The following is a 22586-nucleotide window of genomic DNA, read 5'->3' as shown; positions in this document are numbered from 1 at the left end:
TATTTGTTCACAGAACAATTTCCCAATAGGCTTGGGGATCATCCAGGTGCGTTTTTGCAAATGTAAGACGAGCATTGATGTTACCCTTTGATAGCAATTTCTGCTTTGCTACTCTCCTATGAATTCTATTTTTGCCTAGCTCGTTCTTATTATGGAGCCGTGAACACTGACCTTAGCAGAGGTTAGATTGGCCTGCAGTTCTTTGTATGATTTTCTGGGATGTTTTATGACTTCCTGGATGAGTTATCACTATGCCCTTGGAGTAATCTTGTCAGGCTGGCCACTCCTAGAAAGATTCACCACTGTTCTAAGTCTTCTCCATTATGAGATAATGGTTGTGGTTTGGTGGATTCCAGAGCTAGAAATGGCATTGTAACCCTTTCCGGACTGATATTTTCGAACAACTTTTTTTCTCATCTCTTTGGGAACTTTATTTGATTGTGGCATAGCATTCTTGTAGACATCTTGTGGTGACTTTTCACTCTTATGGTAAGGTGCAATATATAGTCAGATTTAGATTCAAGAGCACTGACTGAAATCAAACCTAACCTGGCATGTTCAATCAGCTGAATCTAATTAACAATTAAATTTGGTCAGTTGGTTGATTGAGTAACTAAGGGAACATCAACCACTGGGTGATAAAGGAGTGATCTCACCTGACCCTTCTAGTGGAACACTGTTAATATGAGTAGTTATTTGAAACATAGACAGCCCAGGCAAGCACTGGAATATTTGACTGATCACAGGTTCAGGTGTCAAGGGCTGGGAGAAATCTTTGGGGTGTGGCGTTAGTCTGTTTCATTATGTATAAACCAGCAGGGTTCAGATCCTTCCACCCCTCCCCCCCCCCCCCCCCACACACACACACACACACATTTCTCACCATCACCACCCTGCCCCTGAACACTTACTCCTGGATTCTATAAATGGCACCCAAATTTGGGCGCAATACTGAGATCCGCATACAAGTAAATTAGATAATGAGATGTTAACAATAATTGGCTGTTAACAAGCAATTATTCAAGTGCAAAGTGATGCATGTGGGTAAGAGGAACCCGAATTATAGCTACGTCTTGCAAGGTTCCGCGTTAGGAGTTACGGATCAAGAAAGGGATCTGGGTGTCGTCGTCGATGATACGCTGAAACCTTCTGCTCAGTGTGCTGCTGCGGCTAGGAAAGCGAATAGAATGTTGGGTGTTATTAAGAAGGGTATGGAGTCCAGGTGTGTGGATGTTATAATGCCGTTGTATCGCTCCATGGTGCGACCGCACCTGGAGTATTGTGTTCAGTACTGGTCTCCGTATCTCAAAAAAGATATAGTAGAATTGGAAAAGGTACAGCGAAGGGCGACGAAAATGATAGTGGGGATGGGACGACTTTCCTATGAAGAGAGGCTGAGAAGGCTAGGGCTTTTCAGCTTGGAGAAGAGACGGCTGAGGGGAGATATGATAGAAGTGTATAAAATAATGAGTGGAATGGATCGGGTGGATGTGAAGCGACTGTTCACGCTATCCAAAAATACTAGGACTAGAGGGCATGAGTTGAAGCTACAGTGTGGTAAATTTAAAACGAATCGGAGAAAATTTTTCTTCACCCAACGTGTAATTAGACTCTGGAATTCATTGCCGGAGAACGTGGTACGGGCGGTTAGCTTGACGGAGTTTAAAAAGGGGTTAGATAGATTCCTAAAGGACAAGTCCATAGACCGCTATTAAATGGACTGGAAAAATTCCTCATTTTTAGGTATAACTTGTCTGGAATGTTTTTACGTTTGGGGAGCGTGCCAGGTGCCCTTGACCTGGATTGGCCACTGTCGGTGACAGGATGCTGGGCTAGATGGACCTTTGGTCTTTCCCAGTATGGCACTACTTATGTACTTATGTACTTATGTACTAATTCCCCTATGATGAAAGGTAAATGCTGGCGCTAGAGACCACTAATGACCGCATTTACCAGCACGGCATGAACAGAGGGATTTGGTAAAAGCATGCCAGGGAATACTGCAGAATTCATTTAAATATAGCTCTTCAGTGTTCTGCCCGTATGATTAGAGCACTACACTCTGATCTTGTTGGCGGAGTAGCGCCTTAACCCTATGCCAGCTTAGAGTTGGTATTAGGATTAAAGTGGTATTCCTTAAATCCCCCCCCCCTCAATCCATGCCATGCAGCCCGGGCTGCCTCTGTCTGCTCTGGGGGTCCAGTGGATCCCCCAAAGGCAAGGCCTTGATGGTATAGTGCCCAACCCAAAGCCTCCACACCCCCTGGACACAGACTTCCAGCCTCCTAACCCCTCCCCCCTTAACAGAAGAGCGGGCTGGAGGTCACCGGTCCTCCAGCCTACATCTGGTGGTCTAGCATGCCAACCCTCCCCCCCACCCCAAGTGGTCTAGTGGCTCCAAACCCTCCCTCCCATACCTTCAGATTTTGGAGGCGGTGCTGGAAGGAGGGGGAGTGCTACTCCCTCCTCTGGCATCTGAAGGTACGGGAGGGAGTGTTCGGGGCCAGAACAAGTGTGGGCCTGCTGTTCTTTTGGAGGGGAGGGGAGGTGTTAGGGGGCCTGGTGGTCCACCGGACCTCCAGCCCCCTATGTTGTTCTCTGGGGGGGGAGTGTTGTGGAGGCTTGGGTGGGCACTAGGGGGGGGGGGGGAATTCTGGAGTTCCACCAGACTTCCAGACCCTTGGAATGTTTGACAGGTTCAGGCTTCTTTTTTTTTTTTTTTGACAGCTCGGACCTGTCAAATAAGTGTGGGAGGATTGTGCCTGAGCAGATGCCCAGGTACAGTCCTCCCATGCTTTCCCCCAATAATCATCGCTAATAATGTGCCTACATTTTCATGTTATTAGCGTTGATCATTGGGGATCTGTTCTGGCACTATTTTTACGGTGCTGTTCCAGAACAGCACAGGGAATTGACCGTTGGGTCCTAATTTAGATTTGTGCACAGATCTGGCTGCATATGATTCTATAAAGATCCATGCCCAAATCCTCTTGTGCACAGCACAGAAGGGGGCATGGCCATGAGCGGGATATAGGTGGATCAGTGGCATTCGAAAAAGATTTGCGCCTTGTTATACACTTCTGGGGATTTGTGGCCAACTCATGCACCAGGATTTACACCGGGTTTCAGTTGGTGCACGTCCTCACACCCAAAGTTGGGTGCATGAATCCCTACTAGGTGCTATTCCATAAAGGATGCTCATATAGATTAGCACTGATTTTTCCCAGTGCCTATTTTGTTGTGCCATTATGCAGAGGTCTGGTTTTGTAAACCAAAATGTGCAAATTAGTTTGACTATACCACCAACTAAATCTACTGATCCTTATAAAAAGCAGACCTGTTTGGTGGGGGGATCTCCGGAAATGGATTATAGAAATTTGCAGTTGTAAATGTGCCATCATTTTGTTAACTGACCTTTATGTACAAATGGCTAATAGAGAAATTTCTCTCTCCAGTCTTCCCCAAAAAGTTTTGAACTGTGCTGCAGAAAAGCAGACAAGGTTACAATGAAGTAAGAGAAGAATGATATTGAGTAAACAGCAAAATGGGTTTTGTTTTTATGCCTCCTGAGAGCTAAAATGCAGGCCCTGCTCTTTGCTTTGCTTTCTTTTTTGCTTGTGCTTTCCTCTTCAGCAGGCTCTCCTGCTGAGTTCAAAAACAAGTTGGTAGTGATGGGTAACAATTACACAGGAGGAGGTTTGCTAAACACTGGTGTATGTGTTAATAACAGCATCAAGTAAAAGACCTTAATCACCAACAAGTTTGCAATGAAACAGACTGTAATAGAGGCCTCAAGTCCTCTCCCACACACAAGCTTTCAGAAGGGCCTGGCAATAACTGTGTGGTCTTCTGGCCTCTTTTTGTCCTGCTCACCTAAGAACTTGACTTTATCCTTTTGTTTTCTCCCTAGCGCCTAGAGCTCATCAATATCATCTATGTGAGAGGATGCATCCATGCCATCAGCCTGTGGTTTAAGGATAATTTTGAAGTCACTCTGGGGATACTTTTTGCGTTACTTTCACCTCAGGTATTTAAGTGATTTAACATACGTGACATGATGTGTTGGTATTGACCACCTCCCGCCTCACAAATATTTTTCCCTTCCCTACTCATATTTAATAAAAGGAGGATATGTTTTGCCAGAAAGACCGAACACAGTTGCCTTCCTTCCTGCTTTCCTGATGCCCAGACTGCAGTTGGGAATAGAATACACTTAATTCCTTCTTCCTTCTCAAAGCGAAACTTTCATTGGTGTGATGTGAGAAAGCACGGCTCAATCAGTTCTTTAAGTGCAGAGGGGGATGGTGGAAGTACAGCACATATCTGCAGGTAACTAGCCTTAGATTGGATTGCTTTGTGTTCCAGCAAAATATATGAAGAGAAGCCAGGTCAATAGACCATCTCTCTATTACAGCTCTGGGGCTATAAATCCTAAACACCTTTAGTCTTCACTTTGTTTGTTTACAAATAGAAGTGGGGAAGACAGCTTCTTGGTCCTGCAACTGATAAAAATGAACAAGATTTCCAGGCCCCTCCCCCACCCCACCCCAGAACTACTGCAACACCTGTACAAAAAAAAAGAACTAATATTGGAGCAGGAAATTTTCAAAGCCATGTAAACAAGAATGTAGTGATATGTCAAGGTAAATTTGGATGTAAAAAAATTGCTCCACCCCCAAAATTCAACTACAGTACATATGGTGTGTTGCAGAACGCACATGTTTCCAGCTGTGTTTGGGGGAGAGGTGTTCCTAAGGCATGTTTTAGGCGAGATTATAAAATAATTCAGATTATGAATGTTATTCATTAGAATTCTACTTACATGGGAGCAATAGTCCGTAAGTATTTTGTATACAGAGCATTTTTCAAAGGGAAGGTATGCATGTACATTTCCTTTAAAATTGGGCCTTTTAAATAGCCCTTTATTAACATGTAGCGTCATTCCCATGCCAGACTTAATGTCTGCTGAAACATGATGTAAATACTAGCACCCAAGTTAGGTATGCTTACCTATTATTCTATAACTACATGTGTAACCTTTTGAGATGCCCTTGGCACGCCCATGACCCTCCCATCACCACTCCCCCTTTTGGGATACACAATAAGTTAGGAGCTTTGCCTTATAGAATAGCGTACAGCCAGATGAACATGTATATTGTAATGAGTACACCAATTAACATCTGTAATTGGGTGTTGGCACCCAGTTATTGATAGTTAAGAACTCGTTAACTAATTAATATGCATGCACATCTTGGCAGTGTGCCCAAATTTGGACGCCATATATTGAATCCAAAGGAAAGTGTCTATGTAAAGAGTATCCAGGGCTTTGCACCAAAGCAAACAGTTTAAAAATTGCCAAAAGTGAAGAATTCATGGTCAGTATTAAAGAAATCTCCCTTAGCCATTGCCAGGACTGGTAGCTTCAGCATCCATGGCATACGTACCTTGGTTGCCACCCAGGGTGGAGCACCCCCCGCTCCAGGCGCATCCCCCTGCCCAGCCACACAGCTGTCGGCTCTGCCGGATCTCTGCCCTGGAACAGGAAGTTGACATCAGAGGGGGCAGAGGACTGACAGAGCCAACAGCCACGCAACTGCTCAGTGAACCCCTTGCTGCCTGCACCTGGGGTAGACTGTCCCCACTGCCCCGCCCTTGGTATGCTAGAGTTGAGCATCACTATGATCTGTTTCCAGCTGTGGTGCAGCAGCAAATATTGACAAAGAGAAGCTTGCCCTGATTACATATCTTGCTAAACCCGTTCCAGTTTCTCTCTGCCAGGTTTCTCTTGTGTCCAGTCTTCCAGCATAGTTATCAAAGTTACATCTAGCTTGAAAGGTGTAATTGAGGCAAAACAACAGCTGGCACTCTAAAGTCATAAATCTTTACCTTGGAATGCTATAAATAAGGATTTTCTCTCCTTTGATGATTAAGACGAATAAAGTACTATTAGAATTTGCAGTGCTTTGGGAATGGAAATATTTTATATGGTTAATAGTTTGACTAGCGTAGGAGCTGTTCTAATTTTGTCTCACCCCACTAAGATATTTGCAGAGAGTTAATGATTCTGGCATGCTTGACATTTCCAGTGTCCTTGGATTCCTAAGTATCTGTCTCCTGGGTCTTGGATATTTCTGGAGTGGTGTTACATTGTGTAAATACCATTATACTTTCCTCCACCACCCCTTCATGGTTATTTCTTTTGCAGTTTGTAAATGTTCACCTTATTGTTTCAGTGCAACCCACAAGAAGAATTAACATTTTCTAATTAATTGCATGCTTTTGACTTTCTACTCTGTCATCTTTTCAACAGTTGTTGTCACTTGGTGTAACTAAACAAAATTGTTATTTCGGAGGGGGGGGGGTTAAATATGCTACAGTTTATGTGAAAGGTAATTTTTTCAGGTGGGCACCTAGAGGGCAAGGAGGCACATATTTAGGTATTATTTTATAAAGATATTTAGGTGCCTACGGGGCTCATTTTTGAAAGAGAAAAACATCCAAAAGGTATTATAAAGCACCAATTGGACGGATTTGTTCTCTAAACATCCAAATTGGTATTTTCAAAAACTGTTTTGCAGACATCTGTCTATGCATGTCATCTGCAGTGCATCCATATCACAAGGGGTTGAGTTGGGGGCTTTTCAAAGGTGGGAATAGGGCTAGCTTAGGGCGTGCCTAATACTTACACATTTTACAGCTATAATGGAACAAAACGAAAACGTCTAAAATGAAAACTTCAACATTTTGGTCTAGACCTGTTTTAAGAATGAATAAGGCACAAAACGTTGCCCTGAGTGACCAGATGACCACTGGAGGGAATCAGGGATGGTCCCCCTTACTCCCCCATTGGTCGCTGACCTCATCCCAGTCCCAAAAAATGTGAAGAATAATAGTACTCACCAGCCTGTATGACAACCTCAGATGTGATAGCCAGGTCAATTAGAGCAGCATGCAGATCTCTGGAGTAGTGTAGTGGTGGGTGCAGTACACTGTAGACAAGTGGGCCCAGGCCCATACCTCTCCCTGACTGTTACACTTCTGGTGGAAACTGTGAACCCTCCAAAACTTGCTAGAAACCCACTGTAGCCACATATAGGTGCCCCCTTCACCCATAATGGCTATTATAATGGTGTACAGTTTGGGTAGTGGATTTTGGAGGGGCAGCAGACAAGATAAGGGAGCAACAGTGAAGTGCAGTGAATCAAAAGGGGATGCCTTGAAACAGCTTCCAAGTGAAACATGAATTCATGATGGCACTGACTCCCCTATATACACAATACTTTAAGATAAGTACTTCTATAGAAGAAATAATAACCTATGAATTTTAAAATATAGAATGAAAAATAATAAAAAGGATGAACTTTTGGTTAAAGATTGAAGTTTGGATAAAGGACCAGTGAAGATATAAAGTGAAGATAGTCTTCTGTTGTGTTATTCAAGGAAACTCACCACTGTTGGTCCATCCTACTATCTAATATAATAATTTGCTCCTGCAACGTTCCAATGTGTCTCACTGCATTCGTAACCATCTCCTGACATCACTCTCCCGCAGTAGAAGCCTGCTTACCTGACGTCTACCTCCCACCACTGCCTTCGTTTGCCTGCACCACCCAGCGATTCTCCTCTCTCCCCTGCCCCCCCTCCAGCCACCCAGCGATTCTCCTCTCTCCCCTGATTACTTCCGTTGAAGCGGCCACGTCATTGAAAGCCCTGCCCGTCTCTAGCCTTCCCTTCGAGTTTGTTCCCTCAGAGTCCCGCCTTTTGACGTAATTTCCTCTTTCCGTGAGGGCGAGACTCTGTGGGAACGAACTTGAAGGGAAGGCTAGAGACGGGCAGGGCTTTCAATAACGTGGCCGCTTCAACGGAAGTAATCAGGGGAGAAAGGAGAATCGCTGGGTGGCTGGAAGGGGGGTCAGGGGACAGAGGAGAATTGCTGGGTAGCTGGAGGGGGGTCAGGGGAGAGAGGAGATTCGCTGGGTGGCTGGAGTAGGGACAGGGTAGAGGAGAGGAGGGTTGCTGGACATGGGTGGATGGAGAAAACAATTTCCTGTGAAATTGGCTTTTGCAATGACAATAAGTCACAAGGACAAACATTTGAAAAAGTTGGCATTTTCCTACCAGAACCAGTGTTTACACATGGACAACTGTATGTTGCATTTTCACGAGTTCGTAAGTCTTCTGATGCAATTGTTAAAGTCATAGATGGTCCTGAACAAGGAAAGCTTTTCCCTCATTGTGACAAAGTTTACACAAAAAATATTGTTTATAAAGAAATTTTAAAAATCTAAACCAGCATTATGTTTGCAATTAAGTTATTTACATTCTGCTTACTCTCTGTTTTTTAAAATACTATACATACAAATTTCTAAAAAACACAATATTACTCATTATATACCCTGATTTTTGGTAATGGTTCCTTTAACAACATAATTGCAATTAGTTCATCATTTTCCTAGCGCCCGTTTCATTTCTTTCAGAAATGGGCCTTTTTTTACTATATATATATGCATTTAAAGTTGGGATTGTGCGATGATTATAATTTTTGGTTTGACACATTGTGAACCCAACAATCAATATGTAATTGTTATGATCATAACCTTTTTCAAACACAACCATATGGCGTATGACATTTCTTTCTTTATAAAGGCCGCTGAAACAATATGTTGTCCTTCCTCCAAATTTTCTAATTGTGGAAGAAAGACTAAACTCATTACGTAGCAAAAGGCAACAATATTATAATATGTAGGAAGCTGCCAAAGAACTTATCTGTACCTGATGACATCTTCTGTGCAATAGAGTACTCCGTTTTGGAGAATTCCTCCAAAGGAACTATGATCTTGAGTTAAAAGAACGATATTAATGCTCTTAGCTGAATTCAGCATGTTCAGCCAGTGTGTATCATGTATATTTATTTTTTTATTTTTAACATTTATAGCTGCTTAAAACTAAGGGGTCAATTCTATATATGACGCTGAAAAAAGCGCAATTCTATAAGCTACGCCTAAAAATAGGCACGGTTTATAGAATAGCAGTTACGCCTGGGAATCGCGCCCATTTGCACAAACTGAATTATGTTGCGAATGTATGTATCCCCACTTATTCTATAACAACATGTGAAATGCTATGAACGCCCCCCGTTCCACCCATAACCCTCCCATTTCCATGCCCCATTTTTTTCTTGTAATGTAGTCGCGTAAATTCCAATTACATCTAATTAGTGCCAATAATTGCTTCTTTAAAAGCCATTTATTGTTGCTAATTAATTGAATTGTTCAATTTTTGGCAACTTTTATAGAATTACTAGTAAAAAAAGGCCCGTTTCGAAACGCTATGAAACGGGCGCTAGCAAGGTAAATTCCCACCCATCCTCTCTTCCTTCCCTCCCGAGTTCCATACCCCTCTCCCTCCCTTCCTTGCTGAGTTGCAGACCCCCCTCCCTCCCAGTTCAAGGGCCCCACCCGAAGCACATCCACACACCCACCCCCACCCACACATATGTCCCTCCCTCCCAGTTCAAGGACCGTCAAGCCCCTCCCACCGCATTCCAGACTACCCCCTCCCTCACATTCAAACCCCCCCTCCGGTTTAATGTCCCCTGCACCCCCCTACCGTGACCCTTTGTACACCACCCTTTCCTCCGAAATACCTCCCCTGAAGCCGTCGTGTACCTCTGCTGAGCTGACGGATCAAGTTCTGTTCTTTCTCGGCTGCGGGGCGTGGCTTCATGATTGAGCATCTGTTAAGTCTATGTGCGTGCATCTGACATCAGACGCACGCACAGAAGCTTCCACTGATGCTCAATCATGAAGCCACGCCCCGCAGCCGAGAACAGAACTTTGGATCCGTCAGCTCAGCAGAGGTATGTGACGGCTTTAGGGGAGGTATTTCGGAGGAAAGGTTGGTGTACAAAGGGTCGCGGTTGGGGGGTGCAGGGGTCATTAAAGCGGAGGGGGGTTTTGAATGTGAGGGAGGGGGTAGTCTGGAACGCGGTGGGAGGGGCTTGACGGCCCTTGAACTGGGAGGGAGGGACATGTGTGGGGGTGGGTGTGTGGATGTGCTGTTGTGGGGGGATTGTTGATGCGCCGAGCGGGGGGGGGAGGTTGTTGCGCCACTCCCTGCCACTTGCTCTGAAGTGGCAGGGAGCGGCGCAGTGACAGCTGTTTCCCAGGCAGGGGGAGGAGTAGGAAAACACGCTCCACGTGTTTCCCTACTCCTCCCCTTGCCTTGGAATCAGCTGAGAATGTGGGCGGAGCTATTATGATGCTTACGAACACTTCAGGCTTCACTGCAAGGCTGCTGGCTTCAGAACGTTGGAGGTGCTTTTTATGGAATCAGCTGAGAATGTGGGCGAAGCTATTAGGATGCCTACGAACACCTCAGGCTTCAGGCTTCACTGCAAGGCTGCTGGCTTCAGAATGTTGGAGGTGCTTTTTATTATATAGGATGGGGTAAGCGACTCACAAGATAAAAACATACATAAAATACTCAACATAAACTAAACAAATAAAATTACCCCCGTAGGGGACAAAAAGGGTGCTAAAAGCTACATGCCCAAAATCTAGGTGCTAAGCTAGTGTTGTATAATATCAAATATGTAGGTTTAATACGTTATAGGATAGTAGCATGAGTCTGCAATTAAGCACCACTACTTATGGCTGCTCTATAGCAGGTGCAAATGGACGCATCTAAATGCATCAGTTAGACCCCTAAGTGACGTATTCAGTAAAGCGTGCTCTTAAATACTCAGAACGCCCATGACACGCCCATGCCCCCTCCCCTTTGCAGTTACATGCTAGATCATTGAGGGGGCCCTTTTACTAAACCTTCTTGTGCACTACTACTACTACTTATCATGTCTATAGCGCTACTAGACGTATGCATCGTGGTACTAACGGACATTAGCACATTCTAAATGCTGCATGTCCTATTTTATATCTGTGGGCCATGTGGCATTTAGCACACACTAAAAACTTTTAACGCATGCTAAGCTTTAGTAAAAGGACCTCTTAGGTGCCAAGTTATAGAATAGCACCTAGGTGTACTTAAGCATCTAACTGCCATTTCTCCTCCATGTGAGCGCCAAAAGTTAGGCACCTAATATAGAATTTGGGGGATGTTATGAAAGTTAGAGAGCAAAAGCAACCTAACAGCTAAATGATAAATGTGCCCACAGAAAGTTTTGTTTTTATTTTTTTGTCTGTTGAAAATTTTAAATAATTAGATGAATTAACCTCTTGATATAAATAAATTTCAGCGCATCTGCCTGTGATGCACATATTCATAAATCAGTACCAGTTAAGAATAAGAAACTAATTATCAAGATAAGTTGTAGGAAAGACCACAGTGCTTGGGGTCCAGGAATCAGATACTTACGCATTACAGCTCTAACACATATTAATGCCCATTATTTACCACAGGTCTCTTTTTATTTTATTTATTGCATTTGTATCCCACATTATCCCACCTATTTGCAGGCTCAATGTGGCTTACATAGTTTTGTTAAAATTGTCATTGCAAGGTGACATATACATTTAATGTTGTGTAGAGGTTAAATGAGGGTAAAAGAAGAAGGAGAGGAGTGATTTAGGTAGCTATAGTAGATGAGTTATCTTAATTGAGTGGATTGTCGGGTAGATTATTGTGGCTATTATGCAGAAGAACCTATTTACTGATAAAGTGCATGTTTACTAAAGTGCAAAACCCATGACAAGCATCTGCTCAGCATTTACCGCACAGGGCAGACATGAACCGCATGGGTCACTGCATGCATTAGCAGACAGTGTGGGGTTTTCCTAATAATGTAGTGGACGGGGCAGGAGCTATCCTGGATTCAAATTTCAAAGTGGTGTTGATGACTCCTAGTGGTAGTCTCACAGTACTGCCAGAAGTGGTTAATCTGCCCTGTCCACTAGACTACAAGTGAGTCTGGGTGAGTCCTGGGGCGGGGGTTAAGGGTAGGAGGAGGGGCATTAATGGGGCTTTCCCGTTAGAGGAACTCTTGAATGGGTTACCTATGGAGATGGGGTCTCCTGAGAGGGATACTGTGGAAAAATATGGTGCTTGGTGGGACTGTAGAAGGCAAAATGTTCAGGGGGAGTCATCCTTAACTTTAGCAAGGCCAAGGACACACTACCAGATGTTAAGTGCAGCTGTACTATTGGCAATTTTGACAGCTAGTATGCGGTACTATCCCATATGGTAGTTTTCAGTGCTGGCTATACCCTATTGCCATCCAAATGCCACTTGAAAGTACAGAAGAAGAATCAGTTGACCATTGGTTGTAGAGTTTCTTTTGGTGGCTCTATTAATTATTTAACAATATTCATGGATATCACCTGTTTTGATATCATTTGTGGCAAATGATTTAACAGGAAACTCTATCAAACAGTTGTAGAATGTCAGGGTACATAACACCATTTTGGCTTTCCCAGAGATGAGTATTTTGAGCATCTGGTGTTCGTATTCCCTCCTGTGTCCTGTGTTCCATTAGAAGTTGACCTGAAATTTGAATCATTTATATTCCAAAGGTGCGAAAACTCAAGCAGAGGAATGAATTGAGTGGAAAGAGATGGATCACATAAGTTTATTGACAGCTAAAAATAAAGTCACGTTTAAAACAATCAAGAATGAATGTCCATTGCACAGTTTCAGTTCTAGACAGGTTTCTGCAATCAGACTGCTTCAAGAGATCTTTTTATATGTTTTTGTTTTAGTTTTTCATTTAGTTCAGTTTTTTGTCTGATACTTTAAAATTCATAGTCACACTGTTTGCATTGATCTGATTTACCTGCTTATCTCTCCACACTGATTACTCCCTAAGTACTGTCCAGAGCTTTACATTCATTTAACAATCAGCAGCTGCACATCCCCACTTCATGCCCTCTACATTATAACTCCACTAGGAGTTGTGCGTTTGATTGCCTTGCTCCCTCTCTCTTTGGAACTTATTTCTATGTGCAATACATCTGGAACCCTCTTACGCCAAATTTAGATCTTTCCTGAAGACTCAGCTGTTCTTGCAAACCTTCAGATTGCAGGCGGGACAGCAGCCTGACCTTGAGGGTCCACTGAAACTCACAGTCTATCTCCTTCTGATGAATGTTGTTTGCAATGTGTGTAGTTCTTCTCAACTGAACTGTTGGCTGTACTACTACTCTAGCGCCTAAACCTCTGCTACTTTTGCTTTCCGGGTGCTCCTTTCCATTCTCTGTACACCATCTTCTTATTGTTTTAGAAAAGACGGTATGTTAAATCTAGTAAACCATTTATGACTGACCTGTCTCACATTTTTTAAGAGTTGTACACCAACTCTTGTATTCAGTTTTTAATATTTTTCTGATTTTTGTTTTGTGTTGTTTATTTCTTTTCCCCTTTTTGTGTGAATGTCTTCTTGATTACTTGTATGTTTGATATCTTCATGAGTGGTAATCAAAGGGACTGGTGAAAGTTTCCCTTTTTGAAGAAGATATTAAGATCAGTAAAAGAGAGTAGACAGAGTGAGGTGAGATCTAAGAAAGCTTAAAGAATGGTTAAGTGTTCAGCAATTCAAAGTAATTCAAGACATAACTCTGTAAGTGGCACCTTCTTTTAGGTGCCCTGATGCTACAACGTGAGAGTATATTCTGTAATGACATCTGGGAGCCCGGATTTCATTACAGAATATGAGTGCAACCCAGTATGACATCAGGGGGCACCAAAGTCTAGTCATCCGCAGTTACACCAGCCATAGATCTGACATAGCAGCGGGGGACCTAGATGTGGCAAGGGCGATTGTAACTTACAATATCTTAATCTGCAAAAGAGCAGGTGTTCTGCGCATTCGCTGGTGCTCAGTTCTAGAACTGCCATTCACATGCACAAAAGTGTAGACTGGCAGAAGTTAGAGGGAGAGGTCTGTGATGGGGGGGAGGAGGGGTAGAAGAGTTGAAATACTGATGTGTAACAACCAAGAGAGAGACCTGGAGAGGGTGATCATTTTTGATTACCTTAAAGTGCATAGATAGATAGAGGCACAACTAGTAGGGGAAAAAAAACTGGCTGATGATGCCTCTTGTCCAGGATCGTGGTGAGACCATACATGGAGTATTGTGTCCCGTGATGGCAGCCCTAGCTCTGAAGGGATATAGACAGAGTGGAGGCAGTCCAGAGAAAAATTAGATGCCCAGGTTTTGCAGAGACTTGCACTGCTGGTTAGAATGTGGAAATGCCAAATATTCTGCAGGCACAGTATTCACCAACATGAAGCATCAAGCAGAGGGAAGATAGTAATCTGCCACAGTTGCCAGCTACAGAGTGCCACTGTAAGTTTCCCCACTGGCAGCCACTTTGGCCATGCAGGCTGTTGGCAGAAATCCACAGCTTTTTAGCAGTTGGCACTTCACAACTAAACATGCAGCCCTTCAGCTACAAAATTTACTGAACACTTTGATTCTGACAGAATGAGACATCTCCGTATTTGACTGCAAAGCATGTCTTCTGGCATATGGATCACTAAGCTGCTGTAATAAGCTCAAATTTATCTGGCTGCCAGGCAGACTCACAGCCCTAAATAACCAGGAGAAAGCTTGTTCTTGACTTAGATGAAAGCTTTTTTTATGAGTAGATTAAAAATAACTATGAACACTTTGGCAGTTTACATTTGGTAAATCAGACCGAGGCCAGTTCTAACTGTATGTATTACCATGCTTGCTGTTAACACCAGCCCACATGCAAAGTTCTAGGTTTGTTAATGATCTTCCGATTCTCTCTGACGGAATACTGCCTTTTTTTTTTTTATTTGATCCATTCCATGCACTCATTTTGTTGATTGCTGCTTAAAAATAAACAAAAGCAGGCTACAGTTATTTTAAATTCAGGAAAGCAAAATGCGCAGTGACTTGGCTATTTTGTGCTGCACTCTGCATCAGCTCACTCGTAACCTTCTGCCTGCCTCTCCCATTGTTCCAGTACTGAGACCCTAACACACACAGCTCTGCTACTGCATCCCAGACAAGGCGTTCCTAGAGCCAGTGGGGGCAGTATAATCCAAAGAAAAAAGGAAGTGATGATTCCGCTGTACAGGTCATTGGTAGGGTGTCTCCTGCAATACTGTGTTTAGTTCTGGAGGTCATATCTTAAAAAGGATTGAGCGGCAAGAGACCGGCCAGGAAAAGGCAACCAAATTGTTATAAGGGCTGCACCAGAAGTTATATGAGATGAGACTCAGGGATCTAAATATGTATTCCTGGAGGAGAGATGGGGATATGAAACAGACATTTAAATATCTAAAAAGTATTTATACTGCTTTTCAATGGAAAGGAAGTTCTGAAGCTTCAAGGGGGATAAACTCAAGGATAATGTCAGAAAATATGTCTTCATGGGAAGGGAAGGAAATGTATTTATTTATTTATACATTTGTATTTTGTGTACACTAAGGGAATTTCAAATTAAACATGTAGAGCTGGCTGATGATCTGCTTGTGCTGTAGCACCGAAACCTTCAGGACTCCGGCAGTCCTTGGGACACACCTAGCCAGTCTGGAAGAAGAATGCCGCCTGTTTATACCCTTGTTAAACTTGTTTATCTTTATAGGAATGTATTAGGAATTATGCATAGCTGTTGGAGATACAACCCCCGTAGGCCATCCAAGTTGCAGTAAACCTTTCATAGCTTGAAGCAACCTAACAATGTGGGTCTGTTTATTGACTGCAGGGAGCCTGAGGGGTGAGTGAATTCCATGCCAGCCTGTCTTCTAGCTTTGCCTACCCCTCCTTTTCCCTCAACCAGTCCAAATAAAAGTATATTTGTATAGCTCATCTGATGCTCATATCCAAGCAAGGGGTTACACATACATAAATAATCCCACATAAACAGAGATGTTTAGACATATAGAGTAGAATAGGACATACAGACGGGACTTGAGATGTTTAGGTCAGGACATCTTATGTTCTGCAAGTATCTTAGAACCGGGTCTGCCAATGTAGAGCCCATTCTAAAATACTTGGAGAAATAAACATTTATGAGTATCCATTTTAGAAAAATGAATATTTAAAAATATCAGCTAAGCAGCATAGGAACATAAATGTCTCTAGGGCAGCACATGAACACCTATGTTATGAAATGACAACACAAACATAAACATGTCAGTCATTTTAGAATCATAAATGTTTATTTTCCCAAAGTTGGTACAGAGCACCATAGGCCTTGCCAGTTTCACTTTTGAGGGGGAGGGGAGACACCAACCATTGGGGGATTAAGGAGGTGAACTCTCCTAATCTCTCAAGTGGAATGCTGCTAAATAGGAGCATTTTTATAAAACCTGGATGTCCCTCTTAGCAGGTCTAAATCCCAATGTCCATCTTTTTGGATGTAAATGTTCATTCCCCTTCTGAAATGGGAATAAATGTCTATATTTGCTCCCATCCTAGTTCTAGCCATAACATGCCCAGACCACACCCCCTTGCCATATAGCCATTTTTAGACGTCCATAACCCAGCTTCTTAAAATTGTGATTTAGATGTTCATGCACTATGAACATTGGCATGTCAGGTTCCTCAGAGAACTCTCAGATTTTCTGGGGTAACTGCATCAGTTAGAGCCAAAATTACAACATGATAATAAGAGCAAGCTGCATGGGGTGCAGTTGCAAACTTGAAAGCAGTGAACCTACAAGGAAGCATTGTGGGTAGCCTGCACAGAGTGGCATTTACAGACCTAAAAAGCAATGGTAATACTTTTATAGGTTAGTTGTGAGACATAGAGGAAGAAGGTGTGGGTGATAAGGGAATTTATATATGTATCTGCTCAAAGTAGCCAAGTTGTTACTGGACAAAACAGATGGGCCATTTGGATCTTTATCAACTGTGATTTATTGTGTCACTAGATCACACTTTGCAACATCCCTGCCATTCCAGTACTGATAATCTACACATAGCTCTTCCATTGCACTTCTGTCATCAGACATTTTGTGGTTGGTCTGAAAAGGTCCTCAGAAGTGGGTTAGCTTTATTAGGAGATCTGACATTCCCGGATGTCCGATGGACTGGGCAATGGCAGTGCAGCCTGGTGCAAGACGCAAAGCAACGTGGGCGGTATGAGAGCAATTCTGTTTAGGGACATCTATATTTAGGTGCCTAGAGGGTGCCTATTAAGGGGGAGATTCTATATGTGGCACCTGAAAAATCCACGCAGAAATCATTTTCACCTAAGCATATTCTATAAGATTTAGGCGCAGTATATAGAATATACTTAGTTGATATCCCAGCGCCTAAAACTACAATCATCCATTTACAGTAATGAAAACGTGGCGTGAATCCCTGTGCATAGATATATGCGGACTGGGACATATTCTGTGATGACGCATGTAAATTTGGGAACGCCCATGAAACGCTCATTTTCCTGCCCATAGTCATGTTCATTTTGAACTGTGCGCTTTAGAATTTAGGCGCAGTTCATTATAGCATAAGCTTAATGAGTTATGTGCGTAAATTCTAATTATTGCCAATTAGTGCTGATTTATTGCTTCTTAAGTGCTGTCAATTAAGTCACGTGCGTTGTTATGGAATACGCTTAGATTTAGGCACAGAATCCTAGGTGTGATATATAGAATCCCGGCAGTAATAGCGTAATCTATAAAGGAAAGTAGGTGCCTCCTTTTTTTTTTTTTAATACTACTGTAAATGGGTATATAGACCCGTAAGTATATGTAAGAACTAGTATAAAAGGCCCGTTTCCGAAACAAATGAAACGGGCGCTAGCCAGGTTTTCCTCGTAGTGTGTATGTTTGAGAGAGAGAGAGAGAGAGTGTGTGTGTGAGAGTGACTGTGTGAGAGAGAGAGAGAGTGACTGTGCGATTGTGTGTCACAGAGAGATTGAGACTGGGTGCTTGTGTATTTGTGAGTGAGTGTGTGTTTCAGAATGACTGTGTGCGAGTGTGTATGTTGGACATAGTGAGTGTGAGAGAGAGAGAGAGTGTTCACACAGATACAGTGTGTTGGACAGAGAGAGAGTGTGGTTCCCCCCCCCCCCCCACTCTTCCCTTCCGCTTTGCCCCCCTCCTCTTCCTCCCTCCTTCCTCCCCTCTCCTTCCTTCACCCTCCCCCCTCGCTCCCCTCCCCCCTTCCACCCCTGTCTGAGTTCCAGAAACCCTTCCCATCTGAGTCCCTGCCCCCCCCGCCACCTCTTCCCATCCGTCCTCTCCCCTTGCCAGTCCGCCTCTCCCCCCGTTTGTGTGGAAGGCTGCGTTTTGATTTTGTTGGGGGGGTGGTCGTTGAAGTGGTAGGCGACTTGTTTGAGATGCCGGAGACGTCGGGACTTTGGGTAGTTTTTTTCTTGTACGGCGTTTTGTAAGGATGTTGCTCATACTGGGAGCTGGAGCATGGGCCTGACAATTGTAATCTCCTTCCAGCGATGTTCGTCGTCTTCGTGCTGTTCAGAAAGTGACCGCTTGTGCTGCTCATTCTCCTCCCTTGTCCCCATGCAGTTGTTCGTGCTTGTTCTGTTTCGCGAAGCGTTTGACATCAGGTTTCATTGCGTAGCAGCGATTCGGCGATCCCTTAATTGTCATCTGCTGGTAGCGATGCGATTCGTTGAGTGTTATTGCTCCGCCCTCGACGTCATCACGTTTGATGGGCGGGGCAAACATTCATGGGCAAACTTCAATCTACACCACCACAGATTTAGAACGTTGGGACTTTTGGAGGCTTCATTAGAACGTTAGAGGTGCGTTTTATATAGAGAGATGAGTACCGCCAGCCATAGCCTGTGGTATATGCTCACACCTAGATTTTGTAAATATGCGGGTAACTTATAGTATTCTATAGGTTCCGTGCATAAGTGTGTGCCCTGTTCACTCTCCACCCAAACTCCACCAATGCCCACCTGTAAAATGCATGATATTGAAGATACACTTAGAGAATACTGTATATCCAGATTATTGTTATGTACATGGCTATGAGTACCAGCGTTTATATGCTAACTTTAGGTGGCTACTTTTGGAATTGTCTCCATAGAGAGTAATTTGATAAAGGAGTGTTTATGGAGCTTATTCTACAAAGGAAACTGGGCACCTACTGTCCTTTATGGAATACTGGTGTAACAAAGCAAATGCAGGTTTTTATTTGTAAGAACATAAGAACAGCCATACTGGGTCAGACCAATGGTCCAACAGTGGCCAATCCAGGTCACAAGTACCTGGCAGAAATCCAAATAGTAGCAAGATTCATTGCTACCAATCCCAGGGCAAACAATGCATTCCCTATGTCTGTCTCAATAGCATACTATGGACTTTTCCTCCAGAAGGTTGTCCAATCCTTTTTAAATCTAAATAATGCTAACCACTGTTACCACATCCTTTGTCAATGAGTTCCAGAGTTTAACTATTTGTTGAATGAAAAAAATATTTCCTCCTGTTTTTTAAAGTACTTCCATGTAACTTCATTGAGTGTACCCTAATCTTTGTACATATTGAAGGAGTAAAAAATCGCTTCTACTCGTTCTACACCACCCAAGATTTTGTACACCTCAATCATATCTCCCCTCAGCCGTCTCTTTTCCAAGCTGAAGAGCCCTAACCTCTTTAGCCTTTCCTCATATGAGAGGAGTTCCATTCCCTTTATCATTTTGGTCACTCTTCTTTGAACCTTTTCTAATTCCATTATATCTTGGTCTTATTTACCATCCTTTTCCTAATAATTCCTAGCATCCTGTTTGCTTTTTTGACCGCCGCTACACACTGGGCAGAACATTTCAGCGTATTGTCTACAACGGCACCTAGATCTTTTTTTGGGTGCTGACCCCCAAGGTAAACCCTAGCATCAAGCAACTATAATTTGAGTTATTCTTCCCAATGTGCATCACTTTGCATTTGTCCACAGCTATCTGCAAATGTAATCACTTCACTTGTCATTCTAGTTTCCAGGTCATTTATAAATATATTAAATGGCACCGGTCCCAGTACAGATCCCTGTGGCACTCCACTATTCACTCTCCTCCATTGAGAGACATGGCCATTTAACCCTACCCTCTGTTTTCTGTCCAATAACCAGTTCCTAATCCACAATAGAATATTGCCTTCTATCCCATGACTTTAATTTTTTCAAGAATCTCTCATGAGGAACTTTGTCAAAAGCTTCCTGAAAATCTAAATAAACTACATCAACCAACTCACCTTTATTGACATGTTTATTCACGCCTTCAAAGAAATGAAGTAAATTGGTGATGCAAGACTTCTCTTGGCTGAATCCATGCTTACTCTGTCCCATTAAACCACATTTATCTATGAGTTCTGTAATTTTATTCTTTATAATAGTGTCCACTGTTTTACCCAGGCTTACCTGTCTGTAATTTTCCAGATCACCTGTGGAACCCTTTTTAAAAATCGACGTCACATTGGCCACCCTCCAGTCTTCAGGTACAATGGATAATTTTAATGACAAGTTACAAATTACTAACAGCAGATCAGCAGTTTCATGTTTGAGGTCTTTCAGTATCATTGGATGCATGCCATCCAGTCCAGGTGATTTACTACTCTTTAATTTGTCGATTTGGGTCAGTACATGTTCCAGGTTCACTGAGATTTCTTTCAGTTCCTCCGCATCCTTACCCTTGAAAACCATTTCTGGTACAGGTAGATCTCTTACATCTTCTTCTGTAAAGACCAAAGGAAAGAATCCATTCAGTTTCTCCACTATGGCCTTGTCCTCTATTGGGCTCATTTTCTAAAGAGAAGGATGCCCATCTTTCGACATAAATTGGAAGATGGACATCCTTCTCACAGGGTTGTCCAAATTGGCATAATCGAAAGCTGATTTTGGACGTCCCCAACTGCTTTCCATCGCAGGGACAGCCAAAGTTCAAGGGGGCGTATCGGAGGCGTACTGAAGGCGGGACATGGACATGCCAACACTAGGACGTCCTTGACCCATAATCGAAAGAAACAAGGACGTCCCTGACGAACACTTGGATGACTTTACCTGGTCGTGTTTTTCTTACAACCAAGGCATAAAAAGGTGCCCAAACTGACCAGATGGCCACCAGAGAGAATCTGGGATGACCTCCCCTTACTCCCCCAGTGGTCACTAACCCCTCCCACCCTCAAAAAACATCTTTAAAAAATATTGATTGCCAGCCTCAGATGTCATACTCAGGTCCATCACAGCAGTACGCAGGTCCCTAGAGTAGTTTTAGTGGGTGCAGTGCACTTCACAGGCGGACCAAGGCCCATACCCCCCCCCCCCACCACCACCATAAACCCACTGTACCCACATCTAGGTGCCCCCCTTCACCTGTAAGGGCTATGGTAGTGGTGTACAGTTGTGGGTAGTGGGTTTTAGGGGGGGGGGGTTGGGGGGCTCAGCACACAAGGTAAGGGAGCTATGTTCCTGGGAGCAATTTATGAAGTCCACTACAGTGCCCCCTAGGGTGCCCAGTTGGTGTCCTGGCATGTCAGGGGGACCAGTGCACTACAAATGCTGGCACCTCCCACGACCAAATGGCTTGCATTTGGTCATTTCTAAGATGGACGTCCTTGGTTTCCATTATCGCCGAAAATCAGAAACAACCAAGTCTAGGGATGACCATTTCTAAGGACAACCAAATTTCAGGATTTGGGCGTCCCTGACAGTATTATCGAAACGAAAGATGGACGTCCATCTTGTTTCAAAAATACGGGTTTCCCCGCCCCTGAATGTGGGGACATTTTGCGAGGACGTCCTCATCAAAACTTGGACATCTTTTTCGATTATGCCCCTCTATGAGTTCTCTGTTTGTTCCTTCATGATCTAATGGTCCCACGGATTCCTTCACAGGCTTTCTGCTTCTGATGTACCTGACCACTTACACCAGCCATAGAGCAGATATAAATGCTTGCCCCTGGATTGCTAAAAAGTGTGCGTAAATTATAGTATTATGTACTTAATTGTGCACTCCAGCTTGCCTCCGCTTATGTGTACACCCACCTTCAAACTGCGCACCATTGTGTTTAGACAGCATTTTATAGAATACAGCATTGCTGGAATATTGGCTGTTATGCTCGTATGTACACAGTCGTGCACGTATACAGCAGTATTCTGATCATTTAAGCACATTCTTATTTATAAATAAAATTTTGTACCATTAAATTATGGAAAAGGAACCCTTTCAGAATGGTTTACAACTATAATAATAAAAGTAGAAAAACAATTTATAAACAAAGTAAAAAGAAGGAAACACGAGATCAGAGCTGTTCTCCATAAGCCTGAGCAATAATGTCTTCTTGGCACCTAAATGTTGAGACCCTCCTTACAGAATTACCTCCATAATTAGTAGATACATCCCACTGAGAATAATGGGGATTGTGTTACTTAGCATGTTGTAAATCACATTAATATGCATTACCACATGAAGACAGCTTAGGAAATGAGGGCCAAAATTTGAACAAAATCACGTCCTTAATAAAATATTAGATGTTTCCAGTATTCTGAGCTTTTTTTTATTCTACTGTTTTCTCCTTGCATGACATTACTTTTGCTCCCTACTGAGAATGCTACTTATGAAAGATGATATTTTCCCACACATTTGTCTCAGTATAATTAACTGATGTGCCTTTTGTGAAAAGGATTTTCTATGAT

The 22586-nt window shown here is 43.1% G+C and overlaps 1 protein-coding gene across 2 annotated transcripts in view; it reads left to right on the top strand.

Moving 5' to 3' along the window:
* LOC115469295 (tetraspanin-15-like) overlaps positions 1-22586 on the top strand; it is a 376401-nt gene that overhangs the window by 324835 nt on the left and 28980 nt on the right. For both annotated transcript variants that reach the window (XM_030201803.1, XM_030201802.1), the window contains one exon: positions 3911-4027. In XM_030201803.1, the coding sequence (XP_030057663.1) occupies positions 3911-4027 (117 nt within the window). The remainder of the gene's footprint in view (positions 1-3910; positions 4028-22586) is intronic.

The sequence above is a fragment of the Microcaecilia unicolor genome, chromosome 4, assembly GCF_901765095.1.
Source record: "Microcaecilia unicolor chromosome 4, aMicUni1.1, whole genome shotgun sequence".
Classification (NCBI taxonomy): Eukaryota; Metazoa; Chordata; class Amphibia; order Gymnophiona; family Siphonopidae; genus Microcaecilia; species Microcaecilia unicolor.
Note: the sequence above shows the minus strand (reverse complement) of the source record. Positions and strands in the feature narration are given on the sequence as shown.